The 23,446-nt window shown below is 40.7% G+C and overlaps 1 protein-coding gene across 3 annotated transcripts in view; it reads left to right on the top strand.

Annotated features, from left to right (window-relative positions):
- Nucleotides 1-18,765, top strand: part of uggt2 (UDP-glucose glycoprotein glucosyltransferase 2) — a 39,736-nt gene extending 20,971 nt beyond the window's left edge. The window contains exons 26-40 of one of the 3 annotated variants that reach the window (XM_086123095.1): nucleotides 2,642-2,721; nucleotides 3,245-3,434; nucleotides 3,519-3,677; nucleotides 4,999-5,084; nucleotides 6,919-7,003; nucleotides 8,423-8,505; nucleotides 8,620-8,700; nucleotides 13,143-13,244; nucleotides 13,361-13,445; nucleotides 15,324-15,506; nucleotides 15,590-15,750; nucleotides 16,451-16,565; nucleotides 16,711-16,827; nucleotides 17,204-17,363; nucleotides 17,807-18,765. In XM_086123095.1, the coding sequence (XP_085979221.1) occupies nucleotides 2,642-2,721; nucleotides 3,245-3,434; nucleotides 3,519-3,677; nucleotides 4,999-5,084; nucleotides 6,919-7,003; nucleotides 8,423-8,505; nucleotides 8,620-8,700; nucleotides 13,143-13,244; nucleotides 13,361-13,445; nucleotides 15,324-15,506; nucleotides 15,590-15,750; nucleotides 16,451-16,565; nucleotides 16,711-16,827; nucleotides 17,204-17,363; nucleotides 17,807-17,829 (1,710 nt within the window). In that variant the 3' untranslated portion in view covers nucleotides 17,830-18,765. Of the gene's footprint in view, nucleotides 1-2,641; nucleotides 2,722-3,244; nucleotides 3,435-3,518; nucleotides 3,678-4,998; nucleotides 5,085-6,918; nucleotides 7,004-8,422; nucleotides 8,506-8,619; nucleotides 8,701-13,142; nucleotides 13,245-13,360; nucleotides 13,446-15,323; nucleotides 15,507-15,589; nucleotides 15,751-16,450; nucleotides 16,566-16,710; nucleotides 16,828-17,203; nucleotides 17,364-17,806 lie in introns of those variants that run through there. The other 2 variants (XM_086123093.1, XM_086123094.1) reach the window with 2 other exon arrangements.
- Nucleotides 18,766-23,446: the final 4,681 nt, after the last annotated feature.

Genomic DNA, 23,446 nt, shown 5'->3' on the forward strand with positions numbered 1-23,446 from the left:
CTTGTTGTTGAGAAAGTGATGTAACATTGGGTGATGATGATATTCTGATTGAAATATATGGAAATTGAAAATGAGAGACTGTGAAAGCTTGTCTATTCTTCGATTGGCTAGTGACCAGTGCAGGCCCTTCTCGGCCTCTCAGCCAAAATCTCATGCAACCTTAAAAGAAGAAGACGTGCTTTTAAACATGCAGAGGTGGTATCATTTTTAATGGTCATCATTATTTTCCTTTGCCGAATGGCTCGGACAAATTACGTTTATGGTGGCTGCTTTGGAGCAGTGTGAAAATTTGAAATGTCCATTGTTTTAAGTTGGAAAGAGTACCAAAATACCATTTTGGTACTGTTTCGGTTTGTTAGACATGATGTCACAGGACTCCAGAGTCCAGACTAACTTTTTTTCCCAAGAAACACAGTGGGCCCCCCACCTGAAATTTTAGGGGCGCAAGTAGAAAATTGAGGTGTGCCTTGCCAAGTAAATATTTACGGCCACTCGTTTTCACTATTTTTCTGATAAATGGGCTAAGTGTGGAGAAGAAGTTTGACGGCAACAAAAAATTAGTTTTTTTCTTGAAAATTTGAAATTGCACTTGCGCAAGAAAAATTTACTTTCACTGTCTCGAATTTTAGGGGCAAAATTGAGGGCAGTCTGGATCCGTGGGTATTATTTTTAGGACTAAAATGTGTGCCTCATTTTTTATAAACATGTGGGTCTCATACCTGTCAACTTGTACATTTTCCCCATATTTTATACGTTTTTTTTTAATCAATTCAAATCATGTACGGCGTATTACAACTTTTATACGGAAAAAAAAAATTGTGAACCGATCTCACAAAGACCATATTGGCTCAAATCCAGATCGTCTCCCCTGCTGGTAGCCAACGACAATGCCGTCGTCGACTGCTACTATTGTTACGGCAAACCAGCAAAAGTAATCCTCAATCGTATATTTTTTTTTTCATCGCTGCGTACGGTAGGACTGATAAAGCATGATGTGCGCATGCGCGGTAAGCCATTGTAAGGTTTTTTTGTTGCTTTGTAAGGGGAATCGTAATCATTTATAAGGGCAGCTATTAGCCAAGGTTGACAGGTGTGGGGTCTTCTATGTTACTTTATTTTAATGTTCAACCATTATGGTCATACTTGGAGAGTGTTTTGGAGTTTTTTTTTTTGGGGGGCGGGGTGGTACTTGGTGTAAAACATTAGAGAACCACTGACTGAGTAGAAGGGACATGACATGGAGTCTTTCAATTTTCATTTACTCTGCCGCATCCACCTCTGTCGAATTCTTTAGTGAGGTCGAACAGTGTTGACCGGGTTTGATCCGACACTATTTATGTACATAACTATACTGCCTACACAACTTCCAATGGATACATCATAAGTCAGTCCATTCTAAACTTCACTTTACAGCATATGAAGTCAAATAGAGCTTGCATGTGTTTATTAGGCTTTGTCAGAGACCAGTGGGCTTATTTTGTGGAAATCCACCACAGATGGCCTGGCTTAATATGAAAATATGACTCACTCTGTTCAGACAGCGAGCGAATAACCTACCGTCACCAGACATTGTTAGCTGTGTGCTCTCAGTCTAGCACTGCAGTGTGCAGGAGAAATCATGATGGTGGCATATTGTATTGATTTGTGGTTGTGATTGAGGCAGCCCCCTGCGCAAAGCCACTGACCCTTTGTTGTTTTGTTTCGCTTTCTTATATTGCGTATATATTCTGAACAGCAGTAGCTCAATCTGTAAGGGCTTGATTGGAAGTGTTTGGCTTGGGGGCTGGAAGGTTGTATCGATCTTTATCCACTGACCAAAAAAGTCCAATATACACCATGGACTAGAACTTCGCAATGTCTGAGTGGCTAGTTTCTGCTAGTTGCTACTAGAAGTGACGCTAGGGTAAAATAAAACATGCATTTCCATGGTTCCAATGTATCCTGGAAACCTGGAATATGATTGACCAATTTTGCAGTTCTGAAAAAGGAGGGGGAAAAAAAGTTAAATGTCCTAGAAAAGCTTAAATGGCCCAGGAATTGCTTTTTTAAAATTGTATTTTTCTCCATCGCTTTCTTTCTGCCTTGTGAGTGAGCACAAATGGGTTGAACAGACATTTCTATCCTGTTTTCAGCTGCCTCAAATGCTTCTAGCATCCAACCTGATACTAAAATAGCTTATTCCCTTAGAACAGTTCTGCTTCCCATATGACTTTGTTGCTAGATTTAGCGACTTTTCAAAACCAAGTATTTTCTCCAAAGTGGCAAAACTGGCGACTTTCAATTCAACAGTGTTGCTCTCGCGCTGTGATCGAGTGTCAGGTTTTTCTCCCTCTCTCTGTCTCCTCTGTTGAATGACAGAGAGCTGTAGCGGGCGCGCCGTCACTTTTGGCTGTGTCCTCTGAGATAAAATGCATCTCTGATTCGAGCCGCAGTGACAATGGCGATGGCTTCTAGATAGCAACGTCAGGAACTAACAGTTTTATCTCACAAAGGAAGTGTGATGTAAATTGAATAATCCTTTCGGGAACATAATATAGGTTGTTTTTATTTCACCCTGTGCTGTTTATCACATAGAAGCCTGTTTGGTTCTGCCTTTGCTTCTTAATTTTAACAGTCTCTCTTCCTCTGTGGCCTCCCGCAGGTGCTCAGTCAAGTGGTCAACTTAAGGCTGCGGTTGTTCATGAATTGCAGGGCCAAGTTGTCCGAGATGCCCCTCAAGAGGTAGGCTCGGCACTCCAGCTGTAATTAGGTGCTCCCGTTAGGCTTGTTTGAGTGTCTTCGGACTATTCACTGAGCATCTCTGCCTCACTCCTCCACTCCACAAGATTAAACTGATGCAATCTGCTTAATATCGCCGCCTTATTGCTCTGGGCCCGCTCTTGCATCTCTGAGCAAATTGCACTGCCGTGGGGCAACAAAACAGCCCAACAAATCAACAACAAAAAGACTGTGTCTTGTAACTTTTACAGCACCGTGAATGTGAGTCCCGGTGATTTTCAAAATACTGTGTTGAGTAGAAATTTGCATTGGTGACACTCATGATGTAGCTTGCCCGATACCCACAATTTCCAGGTAGTGAAAAGGACCACCATTTTCAGTATGGCTTTTAAGTGTTCATTTAAATATGCATGTCTGTACTTTGTCATATTTGACTTCACTTGAAAACTAAAAATGAAGTTCACAAAATAACAAATAAGGCAGCTATGTGTATGTGGAGGTTTTGACAGTTTTTCTCTGTCCGCAGCTTTTACTCTTATGTTTTGGAGTCTGATGTCACCTTCTTGGCCAACGACACGGTGTCTGCCGGTCCGATGGCCCGCTTTACGGAGCTCGCCGAAACTCCACTTCTCACCCTTAATATGATAACACCAGAAGGCTGGATGGTGCAAGTCCTCCGCAGCCCCCATGACTTGGATAACATCCACCTTCAGGAGGTAGACTGCTTCCCCCGTTTGACCTTAATTTGGCCAACCTTAAGTGGATCATTTTTGTTTGTGTGCTATTCAAAACCATGACAGGTGAGTGGGACCGTGACGGCAGAGTATGAGCTTGAGCATCTCCTGCTCGAGGGCCACTGTTTCGACCTGTCGACCGGCCAGCCTCCTCGTGGACTGCAGTTTACCCTGGGCATGAGTCGAGACCCTATCATGTATGATACCATCGTCATGGCTAACCTGGTTAGTGACTTACTCCATTCCAGGATTTACCAAGGCTACAAACCTATTACGATCACCATGTTATAGTTATTCAACCTGGTACAGGGCGCCTTTGGTTTATGTAAGTCTGGCCAAGTTTGAATAAAAGAAGATATAAATGTATTAAGCTGATAAATCAATAAATAGATGAGCAGATAAAATAATAGATAAGTGAACAGACAAACTATCCCTGTCCAAAAAAAATCTGTTAAAGGATAAACTAAAAAAAGACTTTGCTGTTCCAGAGGTGCGGGCCATAATGGCTGCATGCAACCGCTCCATAGGTTTTTGTTCTGGCTCTGGGAGCCATTAAAACATCTGTACCAGACGAATTCAGGTAATGTTCCCTCTAATTTTCCATCCGTCTGAGCATTCACACAAACTCACTGAGCATTCCTTGGACCGTGGTGAGCAACATCAGACATGCACACGGCGCCCTAACCAGTATCACGCCTGTCCAAAACCTGCGATCATAACAAGGTACGTGATGTACGTACAGTTTATGAAAAAAAAGAATAGAATTACCTTTATATCCAAATCGAACATATGACGGAATGGAGATTTATGACGCAAATAAAATTGGCCCAGAGTTCGCTACTTTTATTTTAGCACACAGGCTATTTTAAGTGTAATTAAAAAATCCAGTCTGTATAACTATGGTGACACATACTCCACTCATCAATAATGGAAAACATGTCATTTAATAAAAAAAATTAAAAATCCTAGTCACCTGACCTTTGACACGCACGAAAGAACCTCATTCAAGGGGCTCGTAAACTATGCCCATGTTTGGATTTCCTGAATGGAGCTGTCTGCGCACCGCCTGCAGCCTCTTGTCTGTGGTGAGTGCGAGGGAATGTGTGGAAGTGTATGCCTCAAACTATCCTTCAATTGAGTGGGCACCCTCGGTCGCACAACTGAAACTGTCATGGAAGTGGAAATAGTCTGGTGTCCTGTTTGTAGATTAAAGTGGGGTGGAAATGAAGGAATGAGTGTCGAAATGTAGTGTGTGCGTGGTGCGCACCAGCTGTCACCGTGTGCGCTGAGACGGTGAGAGAAGTACGCAATTGCTCACACACGTAGCTTAGAGGGAACATTGACATCAGGTGATATGATAAAAGCAGATCGGATAGACGTGATGGCCCAAGTCTGTTAAGACATTTTTTAAAAATTGTAAAAAAATCTTAAAATCGATCAGGAAACACACACCGGGAGCCAATGCAGTGATCTTTAAACCGGTGCAATATGAATTAAAGCCCCTGGCCACGATGTGCTATTCACTTTTGTGTCGTTTTGCCAACAGGGGTATTTCCAACTAAAAGCCAATCCTGGTGCCTGGCTGCTCAAGCTGCGGAACGGACGATCGGAGGACATCTACCAGATTCTGTCGTGAGTTTTCACGATCATCATATACAGTATCTCATCTTTTATTATTCTAGTCTTTCCCACCCATGTACTTGTTTTCAGAAGGTCAGGTAATGAGTAATTGGGTGTCTTCACCGGATCCCCGTCAGCATTAAGGGCTGTTTTTAGCTGCCAGATACCATTAGCTGTCAAAGCCCATCGCTATGGTAACGCGGGGAGCTGCTGACACTTTCCGGACTCCAGGTTTTGATGAGTGCAGGGAGTTGTGCGCTACACAGAAGCGGGCCAGACGAGGCATGTAGGAGGAGTGGGCTGCTCTTAAAGAGAAAACATGGGCGTGGGGGGTGTCATGATTCAGCTGGTCGCCAGTCGTGCCATCCACCCTTCGGTGTGCGTCGGAGGCAGCAGAATGCGTTTCAGGTGGTGAAGCGTAGGCGTCAGAGGATGCGCGCGCGAGACGAAAGCGAGCTGGCGTTTGTCGAATTTCTGTGCTCTGAAAACCGAGACTTTCCCAAAGAAAGTTCTCGCCCTTTCTATTAAGGTGATAATGGCCCAAATCGTACTCATCGGTGGCTGTGTGTCTTCACGGGTCGTGCGCAGTCGACAAGGTCCTCCATTCCGCACGACCCCATTGGATCACAGGTACTGTCCTCTTTGGCATGGAAGATTTAGGACGCGCAGGAGCCTCCGTTCCTGTGGAAAATCATATAGGACAAGTCAAGATTTATTCCCCAATCATCCAGGTGAAGCAAAAAGGTGATGTCATTTTTCACCTTGGCAGCGTCATTATTCTTGTGGTTAGCGGGCACTCTGCTCCGCTTTGGTGGCTGATCATAGCTGAGTGTCCGTGCAACCTTTGCTGGTGCACCTCCTCCCCCTGACATCTGTGATTGAGATGGGCTCCTCACCACTCCTCACCAAAACCATACAGATTGATTTCCACTGCCTTTTTACACAACCCCTAAAGCCAAGGGTTCTGTTGCCCAACAACTTAGCACTGGACCATACAATTTGTTCACCCCAAAACGAAGCCAGTTCTCAAAATGATTACTTTAATTTGTTTGTATTTTGGAACCTATTAGGGTTCTCAATGTCTTACTCGGCATCATAGCCGATAAGTCACCATTAGGCTCAGTAGATCGCACCTGCCAAGAACACACTAGTGGCCACGCTTCAACTGAATAGCTGTGAAAGGCCAGTGTTACACGATCAATACTGCACAGACATTTTCATTAAATCAGCCGTGTTATACAGTGCAGATGGGAAGTGGTAATGGATAGAATACAGGTTATGTGTTTCTTAATACTGATGGAGGATAATGAAGTTGGTCCTAGTGTCACCCCTGCTGCCGACTGCCATCCAACAGAATAAAATAATAAAGAGAGAAGAAATTTCAATGAGGAATCAATGGAAATTGAATGAAACCTTACTATTTTACGTAACATTAACTGTCATACTAGTATCAAAATAAGTTAACAGCTGTATAATAAATGAGAAAAAAAAACAGTCAATGCGCAGTCTAATTACTATTAAGTCTACTTGTATTTACAGTCAGTACACATTTGATCGCATCATGATAATCCATGGACTTGGAGCAGAGTACTAATTGCAGATTGTAATCAAATTAGCTCTCTTGAACTACTGTTTTATGGGCTGTACTGATATGGTATAGCATACTGTAATTACTAGTTTTGATAATTATTCAGAATATTGAGTTGAGGTGTGTGAAAAAGAATTTGTTTGTACCAATGTACCCAATCAAGCCTACCTATTTCATGACATTTCTTCCGAAGCTGATATTGTCATGTTCAGTTTTTTGTGCAAGTAACAACGGTAGTAATTTTTTTTTATCTGATAGGCACGATGGAACCGATTCCCCAGCAGATAACGGTGACGCTGTTGTGTTGCTGAACAGCTTCCATAGCAAGATCATTAAAGTCCGGGTGAGTCTGTTGTTGTTGTTGGGGTTTTATTTTTTATTTTAATTATTTTTTATTTTTTGGTATTATTAGTAATAGTTAACAGTATACAGTGGAACCTCCAACTTTGAACACAATCCATTCTGTGACGCTGTATGGCTTCCAAGTTCTCATTCCAAAACGGCTCTCCCATGTAGGGATCATGTAAAATGAATTAATCCATTCCAGGGACATAGCTGTAGCCATTATAAACAGCTTTGATCCTGTCTTGACTGACAATGTTTGAATTAACATTAAACATTTTTCAATGTTAAAAACACAAAGTAGCAAGTCTGTAATTCAACTAAATAGAACTCAAATAAAGTAAAACTACATACCCTTTGAAAACAATTGATAGACGTATGATAGGAACATCTGCTGGCTCAGAATACATTTTTCTAACATATTTATTAATTTGTCGTATTTCCCGTATTGTAATGAGTAAAACTTGAGCACTTTTTGTAGACCAATATCGATATTGGGTACTTAAAAAAAAATCCCCATATATTGACTGTTGACAGGTACCAACCAGTGTATGAAATGAGAATAGAAGACACATTTTTACAATACAGAAAATATGATCCAGAACACAGAAGCAGAGCACTCCTGAATTTTAAACTTTAATTAGCAACCCTAGGACTGTAAACGGTAAGCTGTAAAGTAGCCTTATATTAGATAATGGCGGGCACGGGAATTAACAGTTGCATAAATGTCTATCTCGCAAGGATAATTTACACAACTTTAAAACACTATATAATAGTGTTATATAAGAAAATGGTACACAAGGGAATTAACAGTTGCATAAGTGTTTGTTTATCTCACAAAGATGCAATATAATTTTCAAAGACTCTAATGCACTCTGGAGAAAGAACCGAGAATGCTCTCCTTGACGTGTCCTATCAGCGAGTTTGTGCGAGGACATTATTTTCATGGGACACTAAAATGTAGGGTTATATTGTTTTACAAAGTCAAAGCTTACCACGGAGTAAACACACACACACACACACAAAAAAAAATCAGTTTCTCATGGCTGAGTGAGTGTGAGTAGGGGAGCGGTGTACTCGAAGAGTGCGACAGTATCTCCGCACAGAAAAATAATTCAATACATCTGTTACATATTGACCGATATTGATTTAAAGATGATAATAGTAATGTGCCTACCAATTAATTGTTTGTCGCCACATTTGTTCATTCCTCCCGAAGTCTCACAGACGGTTTGAACTCTGTTGTTTGACTTAATAATTCATCCAGAGAATGCTGGTGAAACTCCAAAAGTTGTGTTGCATATTTTAAGCGTTGTTCAAGTTTGGAAGTTCCACAAGAGAACAGCATTTGAGAATGTGAACGAGTGTGGAGAAATGAGTGCAGGTTGAATCTCTGTTTCGGTTTTGTTTGTTTTTATAGGTGCAGAAAAAGGCAGAGAAGATGAATGAAGATATTTTAAGTGAAACAAGTGAAAGCAAAGGCCTGTGGGACTCCATTACAAGGTGTGTATGCTATTCGGTCATGTGTGAGGTGTTAGTTTGACACAGGATGACTGCCCCCCCTTTTGTCAGCTGACTGGCAGTCCTTCCTTTATCAGTGATACGTTATGGTTTCAGGGGATCCTATTCGTCACCAGGCTCCAGACTACATTATTATACTGTAAGAGCTAGTCTTGCAAAAAATATGTGCTTCTGTAGGTATGTGTATGCCAGCCTTTGTGTGTGTGTGTGTGTGTGTGTGTGTGTGTTTTCCCCAACCCCTCCCTCACTGTTTGAGCCTGTCTGCTCACCCTAACGCTTGCTGTGTGAAGTGTTTGGAGCACTTTTGAGAAAAGGTAGGCAATGTGGCTGCAACCCATTTAACGCCTTCAGCCATTGTGTTCCTCTTCTTGATAGTTTTGTGCTGCATTTATTTGTCACTTGAAGCTGCAGTTCTAACTTATGTGCACCACCGAAGCGTGAGGCTGTGTCAAAGGTGTTGTTTGTATTGCCATCAACACCACTCTGTGTGTGTGTGTGTGTGTATAAAATTCAAGATATTAATGATGAAATTAGGATAGGATCACATGAACTTGACACGCTTGAGTTGCATGTAAAGCTCAGGTCAGCCAACCGCATACATCCTTTCCATTTTGACGTTGATCGACAGCTAAAGCCAGTCAATTGCAATCATCTTGGGGAGGGAGGGAGCAGCATCAGCGCACACACGCGAGAAACCCGCTTCCAAGTCAGAGGGAGTTGCAAGGCACAGCCATGTGCAGTCAAGTCATAGAATAGAAATTAAAATATACACAGGACACATATAGTCTGTTTTACAACAAAATGTGACCATATTGAAACGTTTATATTACTATTGGATAAAGTACTGAAACTTGTGGAGGAAATATTTACGAGCAGTCCGCGCCTCGCCAACCCAGTTGATTGAATAGGTGTGAGTCTCGCCTTTAAAAGTAGCCACGTTTCCTCATGATTATCATTCACGTGCTATTTCTGTAACAACTTCCTTGACTGCCACACTGCTTTTATGGATTGAAATAGTGATACAATGTAACATTGTATGGTGAGCCTCAAAACGAGATCCAGGATGGCACCGTTTACATGGTTGGGAATCCACTTATTACATTGCCCAAGGTGTGGAACTAAGTGGCCAGCTGTTGTCTTTTTCAGTAGAACTCGCATTCGGAAGCGTTGTGCAGTGCTACACCATGTAATCAAGCCACACAACACAACACGTCTAGCCACACAACACAAAAAGGATGGACAAATTGGAACAGAACAACACACACAAGTTGACACATTTGTTTGAGAAAGCTTTCTGTATTAAAAAATATAGTTTAAACGTTCTTGTGGCTCGGAGTAGAGGGGCAGAAGGAGGTTAATCCAGGTGGGTGGCTTGTCTCATTAAGATGCCAGCTGGGTACATTCAGCAGAACAGGTTATTGAGGTACTGTGGCCTTGGCGTGGACCTTACCCGCGTGGATGGCATAGCAAATTGACGGCTGGCTGGGGAACACCGTTTCAATCTGTCGTGACGTTGGTTTTGGAGCTCAAGGCTATGTGTGCCTCTTTGATACAGCTGCATACAGTTTATATTGTTGTGCACTGCATTTTTAAAACATGTAGCTGGTCACCTCATTATTCGATGGAAGGAGGCATAGGGACGTCGTAAAATGAAAAAGCTGTACAATATTTTTGGTCACATTTCAACATACAGTACTTCATAGTCATACAAGTGTAAAAATAAGTACACATTTGTACAGCGTGGGCCATGATATCCTGGGTATCTGGAAAAAAAATATATACTGTATATATACATAATGCATTTTCCTCTGTGTGGAAATTTATGGCCCACCACTGTATTATTAATCCATCCATCGACTTTCTATTCCGCTTGTCCTCGTTAGTGTTGATGGACAAACAAGTCACACATTTACACCTAAGCACAACTGCAGGGTTTCTCAAACTTGTTACCCCGAGTATCACCCCAAAATTCTTCTCAACTCTCCAGTACAACCAATCTTAAGTATTCAACAAAAATGAGAAAGAGGCTTTATTCCTAAAGTGTATTTAATATTATTGTAATCCACTGTAACATAATGCGGTATGAACATCGACATTTGAACATTCCATCGTAATAGGCGTGAAGTCACTTTCATTTACCTTCGGAGAGAGAATTCACTCACCTCTTGATCCAACTTATTCCGGTCAAATGAAAGCTGTTTGTCGCCAATCAGATGGAGAAACTAGTTGAATGTAATGAAGACATCATAGATACTTGAGTCTACACTTGCCGACATCATTCATTTGTAATCTTGGGACTACTTTGAGGGATTTGTTCTTGAAGATGTAAGGAAGGTCATTTATTGATTGAAACCCTCACAGGTGCTGGTGAGGCAAGTCCATTCATCAACCTTGTCTTGGTGATGTGCTTACAAATGGCGAGCTTGATCTCTTGTCTGGATGCAAAGACCGTATTTTCCGCACTATAAGGCGCTTCGGAGTATAAGGCGCACCCTCATCAATGGCCTATTTTAAAACAGTTTTCATATATCGGGTGCACCACATTATAAGGTGCATAGGAATAGAAGCTCCAATAGTGGCTGCGGTTGCGTTACGCATCCCCTAAATGGAGCTCCGCGATAAAATAAAAATACAATAGAATAAAATACAATACAGCTTTATTCATATAGTGCTTTCACAATCGCTGCAGCTGTAACAAAACACTTTTCAGAACATTTTAAATACTATGTCCAATAAATCAGATTAGTGATCCTTATATAACGGATTATAAGGCACATTGTCGGCTTTTGACAAAACTGAATGCTTTTGGGTGCACCTTATGGTAAGGAAAATACCGTATCTTTTTATTTTTTATTTCACTTTTGCCTTCTGAGAGTTCATAATGTGTTTTGTGGTGCCAGGACATGCTCACTATCTGAGATATTGGTACAAATCACTGTGGTGCAATTGAGTAAATGTGACCGTGTGTCTCAGTGGACCAACTCAATTGCATTTATGGTGCAGACTGTAAAAGGAAATGTTGTGCAAGTGATTCCCTGATTACTTGAAATATCCATGCATTTAGTCTAATGGAGGAGCACACTGTTTGCATTATTTACAAAACATTCAGATGCCTATTGTGGGAAAACGTTTGGGGAATTTATGCTCCCAAGGACTTTTAGCCTGTTAGTCTTCACCAGTTATTCAGGTTTAAGCATAGCTGAGGTTATTGGAGGCAGAGCGTTAAGTGGAATGGAAGGTTTTCAGGTTGGAGGACAAATGTTACAAATAAGGAGTCCTGGTTTGGAATGGGCGGAGAGATGCCATTGTCTGAATTACTCCTTGCAGCTGCTTTGAGAGCATTCACTATGTCTACTCTCCACTCAAAAGACAGCTTCATGTACTTTAAACATGCCCACCAAGTCAGGCTAAGTCCAATACACCAAGCAATTTGAGCATACAGGTGGGTCATTACTAAAAAGTTACAGTATCTCTCTATTCATACCGATAAAAATGCTGTGATACTACAACACCGATACCCTTTACCAGCCTGCCACATATGGTTTGGCAGGTAGCGAATCGTTCTTCAAAAACAGTCAGTGTGCTTGCTTAAATCTGTTTATTGACATGCGCATATACAGTATGTATTGACATAGATATAGATAGATATTGTCGATCCTTTACACACACGGTATTCCATCATCTTTCTTTTTCCTTTTCATTCCACCATCACAAGTCACAAATTGATTCGGGCCTCTGTCTTTGAGACGTCATCAGAGCGCGCTTACAGACCCTTACAGACACAAGAATATATTGAGGCAGTATGCAAATGAGAGGCTGACAGTCACGCGTCAAACAGTTACAAAGAAGACAAAATCCAGAGTGGTTTTGTGTAGTCATAAAAGTTGGTATGTGTGGGGAGACAGACAACTAGTCCTTCCTGCCCTCAGCCTGACCTTTCTCGTGGCGTCAGCAAACTTTTGAGATAACAGTTCAGTTAAACGTATTCGCTGGAAAATCTTTCACAGGTGGGTGTGATTCCCAGGCATAGTTGCATGACCATATTTCAAAATCATTTTTAGCCGAATATCCATTGTGGCCGTCTGAGTTATGTACTGTCGGTCCTGGTGTCTCAAGCGGACACCACTTTAATCTTAATGCAAACTGTACGTAACACCGTCATTTCTTAGCCTTTTCATAAAAATTTTTTCAACCCACCCCAAGGATTTTGGCACATCTCTTGTGACACATTTAGCCTAAAGATGCTGTGCACCCACAAATATTGGCGATTGCACTTAAATGATTCTCCATGTTTGGCAATTGTTTATTTATTTATTTATTATGCAATAGCATTATTGATCCAATTTGTCCCTCAAGATCCATTGCGATAGGCGCTATCTCCTATCAGGCATTGGAATGATAGCCTTCTGGCAGAACCTAATAGAATGGCAGTACAGTATAATAAAATCATAATATTGAATGGCAAACTTCAAAACAGTCGCACACCGTGATACAAAGTGTTTTTCTTTCGTTGTGGCCGGCTTCATAAAAACCTGGCATGTTCCAGGCGTACTTTTGATTCACTGTATGAAAGACATCCATCAAGGGGTAAATAAGACAAATTGTTGTCTCGTCTACAGCATCGCAGGACGTGGCCCCAAGAAGGATGAAGGCGAAAAGAAGGAAGACGTTCTAAACATATTTTCAGTCGCCTCCGGTCATCTGTATGAGCGCTTTCTGCGGTATGAATTTCTCATTTTTCAGAGCCTCTCATCGGTTACGCTTCAGGCCTTAAAAGTCATCTTATTTTCAGCCTTGATCCTGTTGAGTTCTCCCTCTCCTTCCACCTCTATTTCAGGATCATGATGCTCTCCCTTCTGCGCCACACCAAAACGCCCGTCAAGTTCTGGTTTCTCAAAAATTACCTCTCCCCTTCGTTCAAGGTAACACTTGGGCCTTGCACTTCATTTCATTTCATCTTTGTTTAAATAGGGAGGGACAGACGCTACAAAATTGAAGAACAAAACTTTAATGTACTTGGAGATTTAAAAAAAATCGACAAGTTGAGAAAGTGAGGATTTCAAAAGTTCAAGCAGTTGTCTGTGCTGGAACCACGCCCTGCCCACCTGTCAACTGTCAATTAAATAACTCGACCCCGACGTGGAAAAAATGGATGTTACTTTGTCTCGCATCTTTTTTATGCATCCACATCCCAATCCACATACTGGCTGTTGTGTCTGGCTTTTTTTTTTCCCTCTTTCTTTCCCTCCCCTCACGCTTCCGCCTTCCTCGCCGTGATATGCATGCACTCGTGGTCAACAACGAGGCACTCTAAAGCAGTCACACCAGCGGACGATCCAAAATTAAATTGCATTTTCGGTGTGGAGCCAAAATAAGCTATCTGACTGCACATCGCAATTGCACCAGTTAACTACTTATGTGAATGAAAGCAATCAAGTTCTGACATGTTTAGGAGGGGCAACTCATGCCAATTCCAATGTGCGTCACTGGGTTCCGTTTTTGTGATACAGATTATCTTCAAAAGTGACAATGTATTTAGAAACAAACCTCTGAACAAGGTTTCCAAATTTCTTGGGTGTGTATGATTTTGGCATTACATTTGGATCGAGGCACAGAGCTAGTTTGCTGCTTATTTCTTTGCCTCAGCCTCACTTTGAATAACACGTTCCTCTCTAAGATTCCTTTTGATGTCATCATTCCTTTGATGTCTCCTACCTTGGAAAGCAACACGGCAGCACTTTTATTTCATCATCTGTAAACAAACATGCGTTCTCAAATCGCTTCACGTCACTTACTTCAGTCTACAGGTCTTTATTGCACACCAACAAAACTCGAAGCAGTGATTTCAAAACGATGGGCATTTACCATTTTGTCAGCTGCATGAGGTAGTTGTTCCTTGCGACATTTTTCAAAGTCTCACTGACTTTTTTTTCTAATTGAGAATACAATTAGGGCTGCACTTTTAAATCAATAATACAAGCGCATAATACAATAATAAATGTGCATGAGGTTTCTGTGTTATTTTTGTCCACTTGGGGTCACTATCCCGCACGTTCAACTGTTGTATCTGTGACTGGCAGTCACATTTTTGAGCGCCGTTGACGTGAAGTGACGTCAACAAGAACCTTAGGGAGAAGCACCAGCGCCGGATATTGTCGTCCAATATGTTTATTTTATTTTATTTAATTGTATTAATTTATTTATTTTATGGGAACCGGTAGAAAAAAGTAATTGTCACCTGTATTTTGATCATTAAGCTGGTAAAGTTAAATTATTATTATTATTTTTTTAAATCAACTATGACCAGAAAATGACAGCATTGGGTCGAAACGATGCGGATGCTCATGAACATGGCTGATCTTTTGAAATGCAGCCATTGCAAGCAGCTTGTGATTATTCAAAGTTTTTTGTTACAGTAAATCGACCAACAACCACTGTCACAAAAGGCAGGAAATACTAAATACGCCTATTCAGACTACAAAATAGCAGCAAATAGTTTGAAAAGCTTGTCAAATGTGAATTGTTACATTGGTGATTGTTTGCAAATACATTATTTCGCCATGAGAAGCACATTTTCATTGTCGTTGGTATTTTATAGAAGAAAAGGACCACTCAGATGTTTCAGACATCACAAAAGGAAAAAAATAATAATAATTCGCATAAAAGTCACCGTTGTGTGTAAACATAGTCCGTAAGCATACTCTGTGTAATATGTACCAATAGTATACCACTACCAGCACTGTGAACTATTGATACAAAGCAGCCTGGATCCCTTCTTTTACATCCCAATGACTCTTTAGGAGACCATCTCCCACATGGCGGAGGCCTACAGCTTCCAGTACGAACTCGTGCAATACAAGTGGCCACGTTGGCTCCACCAGCAGACTGAGAAGCAGCGAATCATCTGGGGCTACAAGATCCTCTTCCTGGACGTCCTCTTCCCCCTGGCTGTGGACAAGATCATCTTTGTGGATGCCGACCAAGTCAGTATGAAAACAGACCCTGTGAAGATGGTTACAGTGGTGTGTTAAGAATCTCTGGAGTTTCTGCTACTTCTTTTTCGCAGATAGTTCGGGCAGATCTGAAGGAGTTGCGAGATCTAGACCTGGAGGGAGCTCCCTATGGCTACACACCTTTTTGTGACAGCCGGAAAGAAATGGACGGCTATCGCTTTTGGAAAAGCGGCTACTGGGCGTCGCATTTGGGCCATAGGAAATACCACATCAGGTACACTTGATCCAGTGAATTATGCTACAGCACTTGCACATATTCGCTACGTAGCCGATTTCTATCCACATTTGGAAGGCCTGATCCCGATCTGAACAGATCCATTTTCATGCACTTTTCAACCTAATACTGAATCCACATTACATACAAATCCCCCCCAAAATAAAGCTGTCTTGCCTTACAAATAATTTTAAAAAAATTAAATGATGCTGTAAAATCTTGTAATATTTTTTTCCTGAGCAAATAAATTCTTGTAAGATTGTTAAAACAATCTTTAAAAAAAGCATCTATGCTATATGTATATACTTGTATGACATTTCAATGGCCAAATCAGTCACTGAATCAAAATTAATTTATGTTGTGCAATTCATACACTATAAATCTGTCCTGTTTTTGAATAAAGGGATGGAAAAACATGTTTTTACTTGATTCATTGAGAAAATGATCAACAGATTATTGAAATAATTGTCAGTTGTGGCCCTACTAACTTTTATATCGGCTATACTGTAGCGTTGCTTTTATGAATGTGCTTGCCACTTCTCGAATGTGTCCGTGTGATTTTTTTTGTGTGTATTTTTTTTTTTAAGTGAATCAATTCCAGAGTCATTTTATATCTTTTATGCGTGTGTTTATGGGGCTTTGAGCAGGACATTTGTCACAACTGCTTCGTCTCCTCTCTCGCACTGTGTCACTTCTGCAGCGCGCTCTACGTGGTTGATTTGAAGAAGTTCCGAAAGATTGCGGCTGGCGACAGACTGCGAGGACAATACCAAGCACTGAGCCAGGACCCAAATAGTCTGTCAAACCTTGACCAGGTAAAGATCATTTGTGTACAGTCCACCTGCTGGACACATTATTGTCTTTGTCATGTTAGAATTTGAAAAACAACTCTTCTATTGGCGCTCGTTCCACTGACTGTGTCTATACCTCATGTAGCTTAACTTGTCCTGCTGCTTGTAGGACCTTCCCAACAACATGATCCACCAGGTGGCCATCAAGTCTCTCCCACAGGAGTGGCTGTGGTGTGAGACGTGGTGTAACGACGCCTCCAAAGTGGCAGCCAAGACCATCGACCTGGTGAGAGACGCAGCCGAGACAGTCGAGACAAACTAGAATGACGCATGGCGGTTAATGTGACCACATTTTCTTGCCATTGGGAGGGATATGAGCCCCTGAGGACTACAGTGGGCTAACTCCATTTTCGTCATATTTAATTTAGGTGTAATATTTGATGACTGCTGCTCTAAATCAAGCTTTAAAAATACGCAAAATCACCAAAATGGAGTTAGGCAACTCTACTTGTCAATCGCTCATACTACATTGGGGATTCTGTCTGATGCTGATTTCTTGGTGGGCTTGAGGGCAGTTTCCAGTCAATACGTCCGAATCCATCAGGAAGAACCATGTAGACTTAGAAGTGGTTGTGTTGTGTTGTATCGTTTGTGCGGCGCAGTGCAATAATCCCAAAACCAAAGAGCCCAAATTGACGGCGGCGGCAAGGATTGTGCCCGAGTGGGTCGACTACGACAACGAAATCAAGCAGCTGCTCAAGGGAGTTAGTCGGCGGGACGATGCCTCGACGTCTAAAGGGACACTGTTGCAACAAAATGGAGGTACGCAGAGGATTAGTACTTTAAATATGTTCTTATTCAACCTAAATTAAGACATCTTTCCCATCTCTTAGCGAGAAAAAAATGCTTTAATTCGGGTGAGATTAGGATTTTTTTACTTCTTCTGCAGCATAATCCTGGCTGATCCATTACGCATGCTGCCACCTGCTGGACAGATTTTAAATAAATTACAATGCAGACAAGTCTGAGTCAGAGGCTGCACCAGACCCTTCTGCATTCTATTACACAAAAAGAAAAAAAACCAAACAAAACATAAAAGACGTATAAATAAGTCATGGGTAGGCGGGCCCAAAGGTTTTTCAAGACGTATTCATACGTCTTAGGAAATAAAAGAGTTCAATGATGACACTTCAACCACAACAATTTTACATGAAAAAGTCAGCTTTTTCTTTACGATTACTTCCACAATTTGTTTTCCTTCACAGGCCAAAAGCGTGATGAACTTTAGCAAACGGTTCAAATGAGGACACCTGAAGTCAGACGATTGCATGCACACACGGGATGTTATGTGGGATATTTGCCACGTGTGCTCCGGCAGTCACTTTGCACCATGCACGCCTGACGTGTTCAAATAACCAAGAGGGACATCTCTCCTGGCACACTTGGAAGAATGAAGGAGAGTAAAACGAGGGAGATCAGGTTTGTGTTGACATACATTGCACTGAAATCCTGTCTTATTATTTCATATAATATTTAAAAAGTGGTTTTTACAGTGTTAGAAAATGCTCACGGTAGCACAAGGTCCATCAGTTCATCATCAGTCAAGCCGTCCATTAGATTGACCATTGTAGCTTCACTATGTTGATGAAGACGTGGAAAAATAGGAAAGCTATGAGTCATGTTTTAAAATGTATTTTTTTGGCGTGAACATGTAAAGATTTTCACACAACGCAACAGTCCAGAAAGAGCGACTCTTTCAAGAGAGTTGTGAGGTCCAGTGGTGCCTTGAGTTGACTTTGTTCCATGTTCCACGCTTGTAACCAACAAATTTTGCTTCAATTCAACTGACATTGTGCTGTTCCTTCTGGTGTCCGCGTCATGGGGGAACACTCTACAGATATACAGTACATGGAAATGGTCATAGCTCCTCAGTAAGCCACAGTATTAGTGACTCTTTACAGAGGATAAATAATACATGACTGGAAGTATTTCATCTATACACACGTTGATGCACTGTTTATGTTCAAATATCCGTTGCTGAAAGAGTTAGAACACCACCACATAGTTGCCATTCACTAGCAGTCTATGGCATTTTCTATTGTGTGTTAGCATTAAGCTAGCTGACATCCAAGGTAATGCGGTTGTTTTAAATACATGTACATCGTGTGATTCTCTTTGTTTTATGTTTAGTTTGACAGTAAACTTCAACTGGTAGTGACAATGACACGCCTAAAGCCTTTTTTTTAAAGAATTGTTTACTGTCTGCCAAAATTCTGCTGCGATTCAGCAATGTACTTTAAAAAAAAAAGTATTGTATAATGTTTGGACTTTTTACTGAACTTTGTAGTTGATTTTTGGTGAATTTGTGAAATACTTTCAAAGTACTTTTTCATATGTAAAATTTAAAAATTGGAAATATACATGTTTATTCTTAGAAAATTTATGTTGCCCCTCCATAATACTCAATTACAACTTTTCTCCCAAAATGATAACTTTTGTCTCCTGTGATAATGACTTTTTTACTTTTTTCTGTTTTCCTTTAGGAAGTAGTTGTCATTGTTTTCCAAGGGGGCAAGGGATAAAAAAAATGAAGTTGTAATTTAGGACACATATTCATACTCAAACCACCGTTTTCCACTGCACACTAAATACTACTTTTGTCTAAATTGTTGCCGAGCAACAACACTTATTGGCTACCGTACTTATTGGACTTTGCCAGCCGATCGCAGGGCTCATGTTAAGTCACAACTGATTAAAGCCTTACTTTTCGACCAAGAGTAGCATTAAATGTTGCTGATAAGTTGATTATTCATGATAGCTTGATCACCAGATCAAAATCAATCCGAAAAAGAACCCAGGAAAAGATGGTAAACATCGTCCACAACATCCTGATATCTAAATGAAAACAAGTCACCATAACCCAAGTTGTTTTCCACATCAGAATCACTGCCATCCAAAAGTAACAGCAGAGGGTACATTCCATTCACTTTGGACGTCGTGGGTGCCATAACCATAGTGATAAATTGGATAAGCACAGCTTTTGATACAGGGACGGCAGCAAATCCACACAATCTAGCTACATTTGTACAATCATATTGAAATCTGTGTAAAACTAGCACGTGCAGCAGGCCGAGCTAACCTCATCTCAGAAAATAGGACTTGACAGGGTAAGTGGTTTATCATGTCTTCATTTTTAAGTTATTGCATCTTTGTTAAATATCACCTTTCTAAAATAATGGCTTGAGTCATTTCTTCAGAAAACAAAATAGCCAAATGTTTTATGTATTTATCATTTCATTCCAGGGGTATTATGACCAATTGGAGTCCAGGGTTCCCACTCTTCCATTTGCTTTTTATTTATGGATCTTTCAAGGACTTTTGAGGGCTAATTTAGCCATTGTTTAAGGACCTTTCCTCTATTCAGCAGGGGATTCACGGTGGATTTAATGAACAGAAAGCCACATATCACTGAGCTGGTGTTCAAATCATTGCTGCCAAAGGAAGGGCACATCTTTATTTTTAGGGGCAATCAGCAAACCCTTTATTTGACATACTGTATGTCAAATTGGCCCGAAATGACCTGAAGTGATCACGCGATCATCATCGGAACTGATCGGAGACGGCGGGAAAAGCAGAGCGGGAACCAGGAAGGCGTGTAGCCCGACAGCGGGGTTTGAGGGGAAGGGCGCCAGGCACATTTTCCAACTATGAATTGGAAGGGTAGGGAAAGTAACATAAACAAATGAAATGAACAACACCGGTTAATTTTTAAGGATTTTTATTGATTTTAGAAGCTTTCCCTGAAAATTAAGGACAATAAAAAGAATTTTCTACTTTTTTTGGCTTTTTATGAACTTTAAGGACTCATGGGAACCCTGTGTTCATGCCCTGCCTGGTAGCCGAATGGTGAGTGTGTCGGCGTTGTGCTGCAGAGGTGCAGCGTTTGAATCCGGCAATGGCCTTCCTGTGCGTTCTCAAAAATGTGCTTGGGTGTGCATTTTTTGATCCTCTTCTCCACACAACTATTCGTGCTCACACTCACATCTATGGACAATGTAGAGTGTTTGTTCATTACCTTACTGGGAGTCGAATGCTGATTGCATTTTTTGGGCGGGATAAAAACGTCTGACTATACATGGTCGTTATTTTCGGCTAAAAACCCCTTTCTAAACATAGTCGTTATTTTCGGCTAAAATTGGTCGGGGGGGGGGGGGGGGGGTTTCGGGCCAAAAATGCCTTACAATACATGGTCGTTTTTTGGGCAAAAAACACCTTACAATACATGGTCGTTTTCATCGGCAAAAAATGCCTGACTATACATGGTCTTTTTTTTCGGCCAAAAATGCCTTACTATACATGGTCGGTTTTTTGCGCCAAAAACGCCTTACTATATACATGGTCGTTTTTTGGGCAAAAAACGCCTTACTATATACATGGTCGTTTTTTGGGCAAAAAACGCCTTACTATACATGGTCGTTTTTTTGGGGCCAAAAACGCCTTAGTATACATGGTCATTTTTTTTGAGCCAAAAACACCTGACTATACATTGTCGTTTTTTTCGGCAAAAAACGCCTTACTCTATACATGGTCTTTTTTTTCGGCCAAAAACGCCTTACATTACATGGTCTTTTTTTTGGGCAAAAAACGCCGTAATACATGTTCGGGTTTTTTGCGCCAAAAACGCCTTACTATATACTGTACATTGTCGTTTTTTTCGGCAAAAAACTCCTCACTATACATGGTCGTTTTTTTCGGCCAAAAATGCCTTACTATACATGGTGGGTTTTTTCTGCAAAAAACGCCTTACGATACATGGTCGTTTTTTTTGGCCAAAAACGCCTTACTATACATGGATATTTTTTTGGGGCCAAAAACGCCTTACTATACATGGTGGGTTTTTTTGAGCCAAAAATGCCTTACAATACATGGTCGTTTTTTTCGGCCAAAAACGCCTTACATTACATGGTCTTTTTTTTGGGCAAAAAACGCCGTAATACATGTTCGGGTTTTTTGCGCCAAAAACGCCTTACTATATACTGTACATTGTCGTTTTTTTCGGCAAAAAACTCCTCACTATACATGGTCGTTTTTTTCGGCCAAAAATGCCTTACTATACATGGTGGGTTTTTTCTGCAAAAAACGCCTTACGATACATGGTCGTTTTTTTTGGCCAAAAACGCCTTACTATACATGGATATTTTTTTGGGGCCAAAAACGCCTTACTATACATGGTGGGTTTTTTTGAGCCAAAAATGCCTTACAATACATGGTCGTTTTTTTCGGCCAAAAACGCCTTACATTACATGGTCTTTTTTTTGGGCAAAAAACGCCGTAATACATGTTCGGGTTTTTTGCGCCAAAAACGCCTTACTATATACTGTACATTGTCGTTTTTTTCGGCAAAAAACTCCTCACTATACATGGTCGTTTTTTTCGGCCAAAAATGCCTTACTATACATGGTGGGTTTTTTCTGCAAAAAACGCCTTACGATACATGGTCGTTTTTTTTGGCCAAAAACGCCTTACTATACATGGATATTTTTTTGGGGCCAAAAACGCCTTACTATACATGGTGGGTTTTTTTGAGCCAAAAATGCCTTACAATACATGGTCGTTTTTTTCGGCCAAAAACGCCTTACATTACATGGTCTTTTTTTTGGGCAAAAAACGCCGTAATACATGTTCGGGTTTTTTGCGCCAAAAACGCCTTACTATATACTGTACATTGTCGTTTTTTTCGGCAAAAAACTCCTCACTATACATGGTCGTTTTTTTCGGCCAAAAATGCCTTACTATACATGGTGGGTTTTTTCTGCAAAAAACGCCTTACGATACATGGTCGTTTTTTTTGGCCAAAAACGCCTTACTATACATGGATATTTTTTTGGGGCCAAAAACGCCTTACTATACATGGTGGGTTTTTTTGAGCCAAAAATGCCTTACAATACATGGTCGTTTTTTTCGGCCAAAAACGCCTTACGATACACGGTCGTTTTTTTCTGCCAAAAAACGCCTTACTATACATGGTCGTTTTTTTTCGGCTGAAAACGCCTTATTATACATGGTCGGTTTTTTCGGTTAAAAACGCCTTACTATACATGGTCGTTTTTTTTCGGCTAAAAACGCCTTACTATATATACATGGTCGTTTTTTTCGACAATTTTGTCCAAAAATGCCTTACTATATACCTGTACATGGTTGTTTTTTTCGGATAAAAATTTCCTCCAAACACTGCCTTACTATACATGGTCGGTTTTTTCGTCCAAAAGCGCTATACATGGTCGTTTTTTTTGGCTACAAATTTCGTCCAAAAACGCCTTACTATACATGGTCGTTTTTTTTCGGCTAAAAACGCCTTACTATACATGGTTGTTTTTTTTGGTTAAAAACGCCTTACTATATATACATGGTCGTTTTTTTCGACAATTTTGTCCAAAAATGCCTTACTATACATGGTCGGTTTTTTCATCCAAAAACGCCTTCCTATACATGGTCCTTTTTTTAGACTAAAAATTTTGTCCAAAAAAGCCTTACTATACATGGTCGTTTTTTTTTCGGTTAAAAACGCCTTACAATACATGGTCGTTTTTTTCGGCCAAAAACGCCTTGCAATACATGGTCGTTTTTTTCGGCCCAAAACACCTTATTATACATGGTCGTTTTTTTTCTCTAAAAAAACGCCTTACTATACATCGTCTTTTGTTTTCGGCCAAAATTGCCTTACTATACATGGTCGTTTTTTTGGGCCAAAACGCCTGACTATACATGGTCTTTTTTTTCGGCCAAAAATTCCTTACTATACATGGTCGTTTTTTTCGGCCCAAAACACCTTATTATACATGGTCGTTTTTTTTTGGGTTCAAAAACGCCTTACTATCGATCACTATCGATGCGCTCACATTTCA

This window comes from Hippocampus guttulatus, chromosome 11, assembly GCF_054856545.1.
Source record: "Hippocampus guttulatus isolate MCC_2025c chromosome 11, RoL_Hgut_1.0, whole genome shotgun sequence".
NCBI lineage: Eukaryota > Metazoa > Chordata > Actinopteri > Syngnathiformes > Syngnathidae > Hippocampus > Hippocampus guttulatus.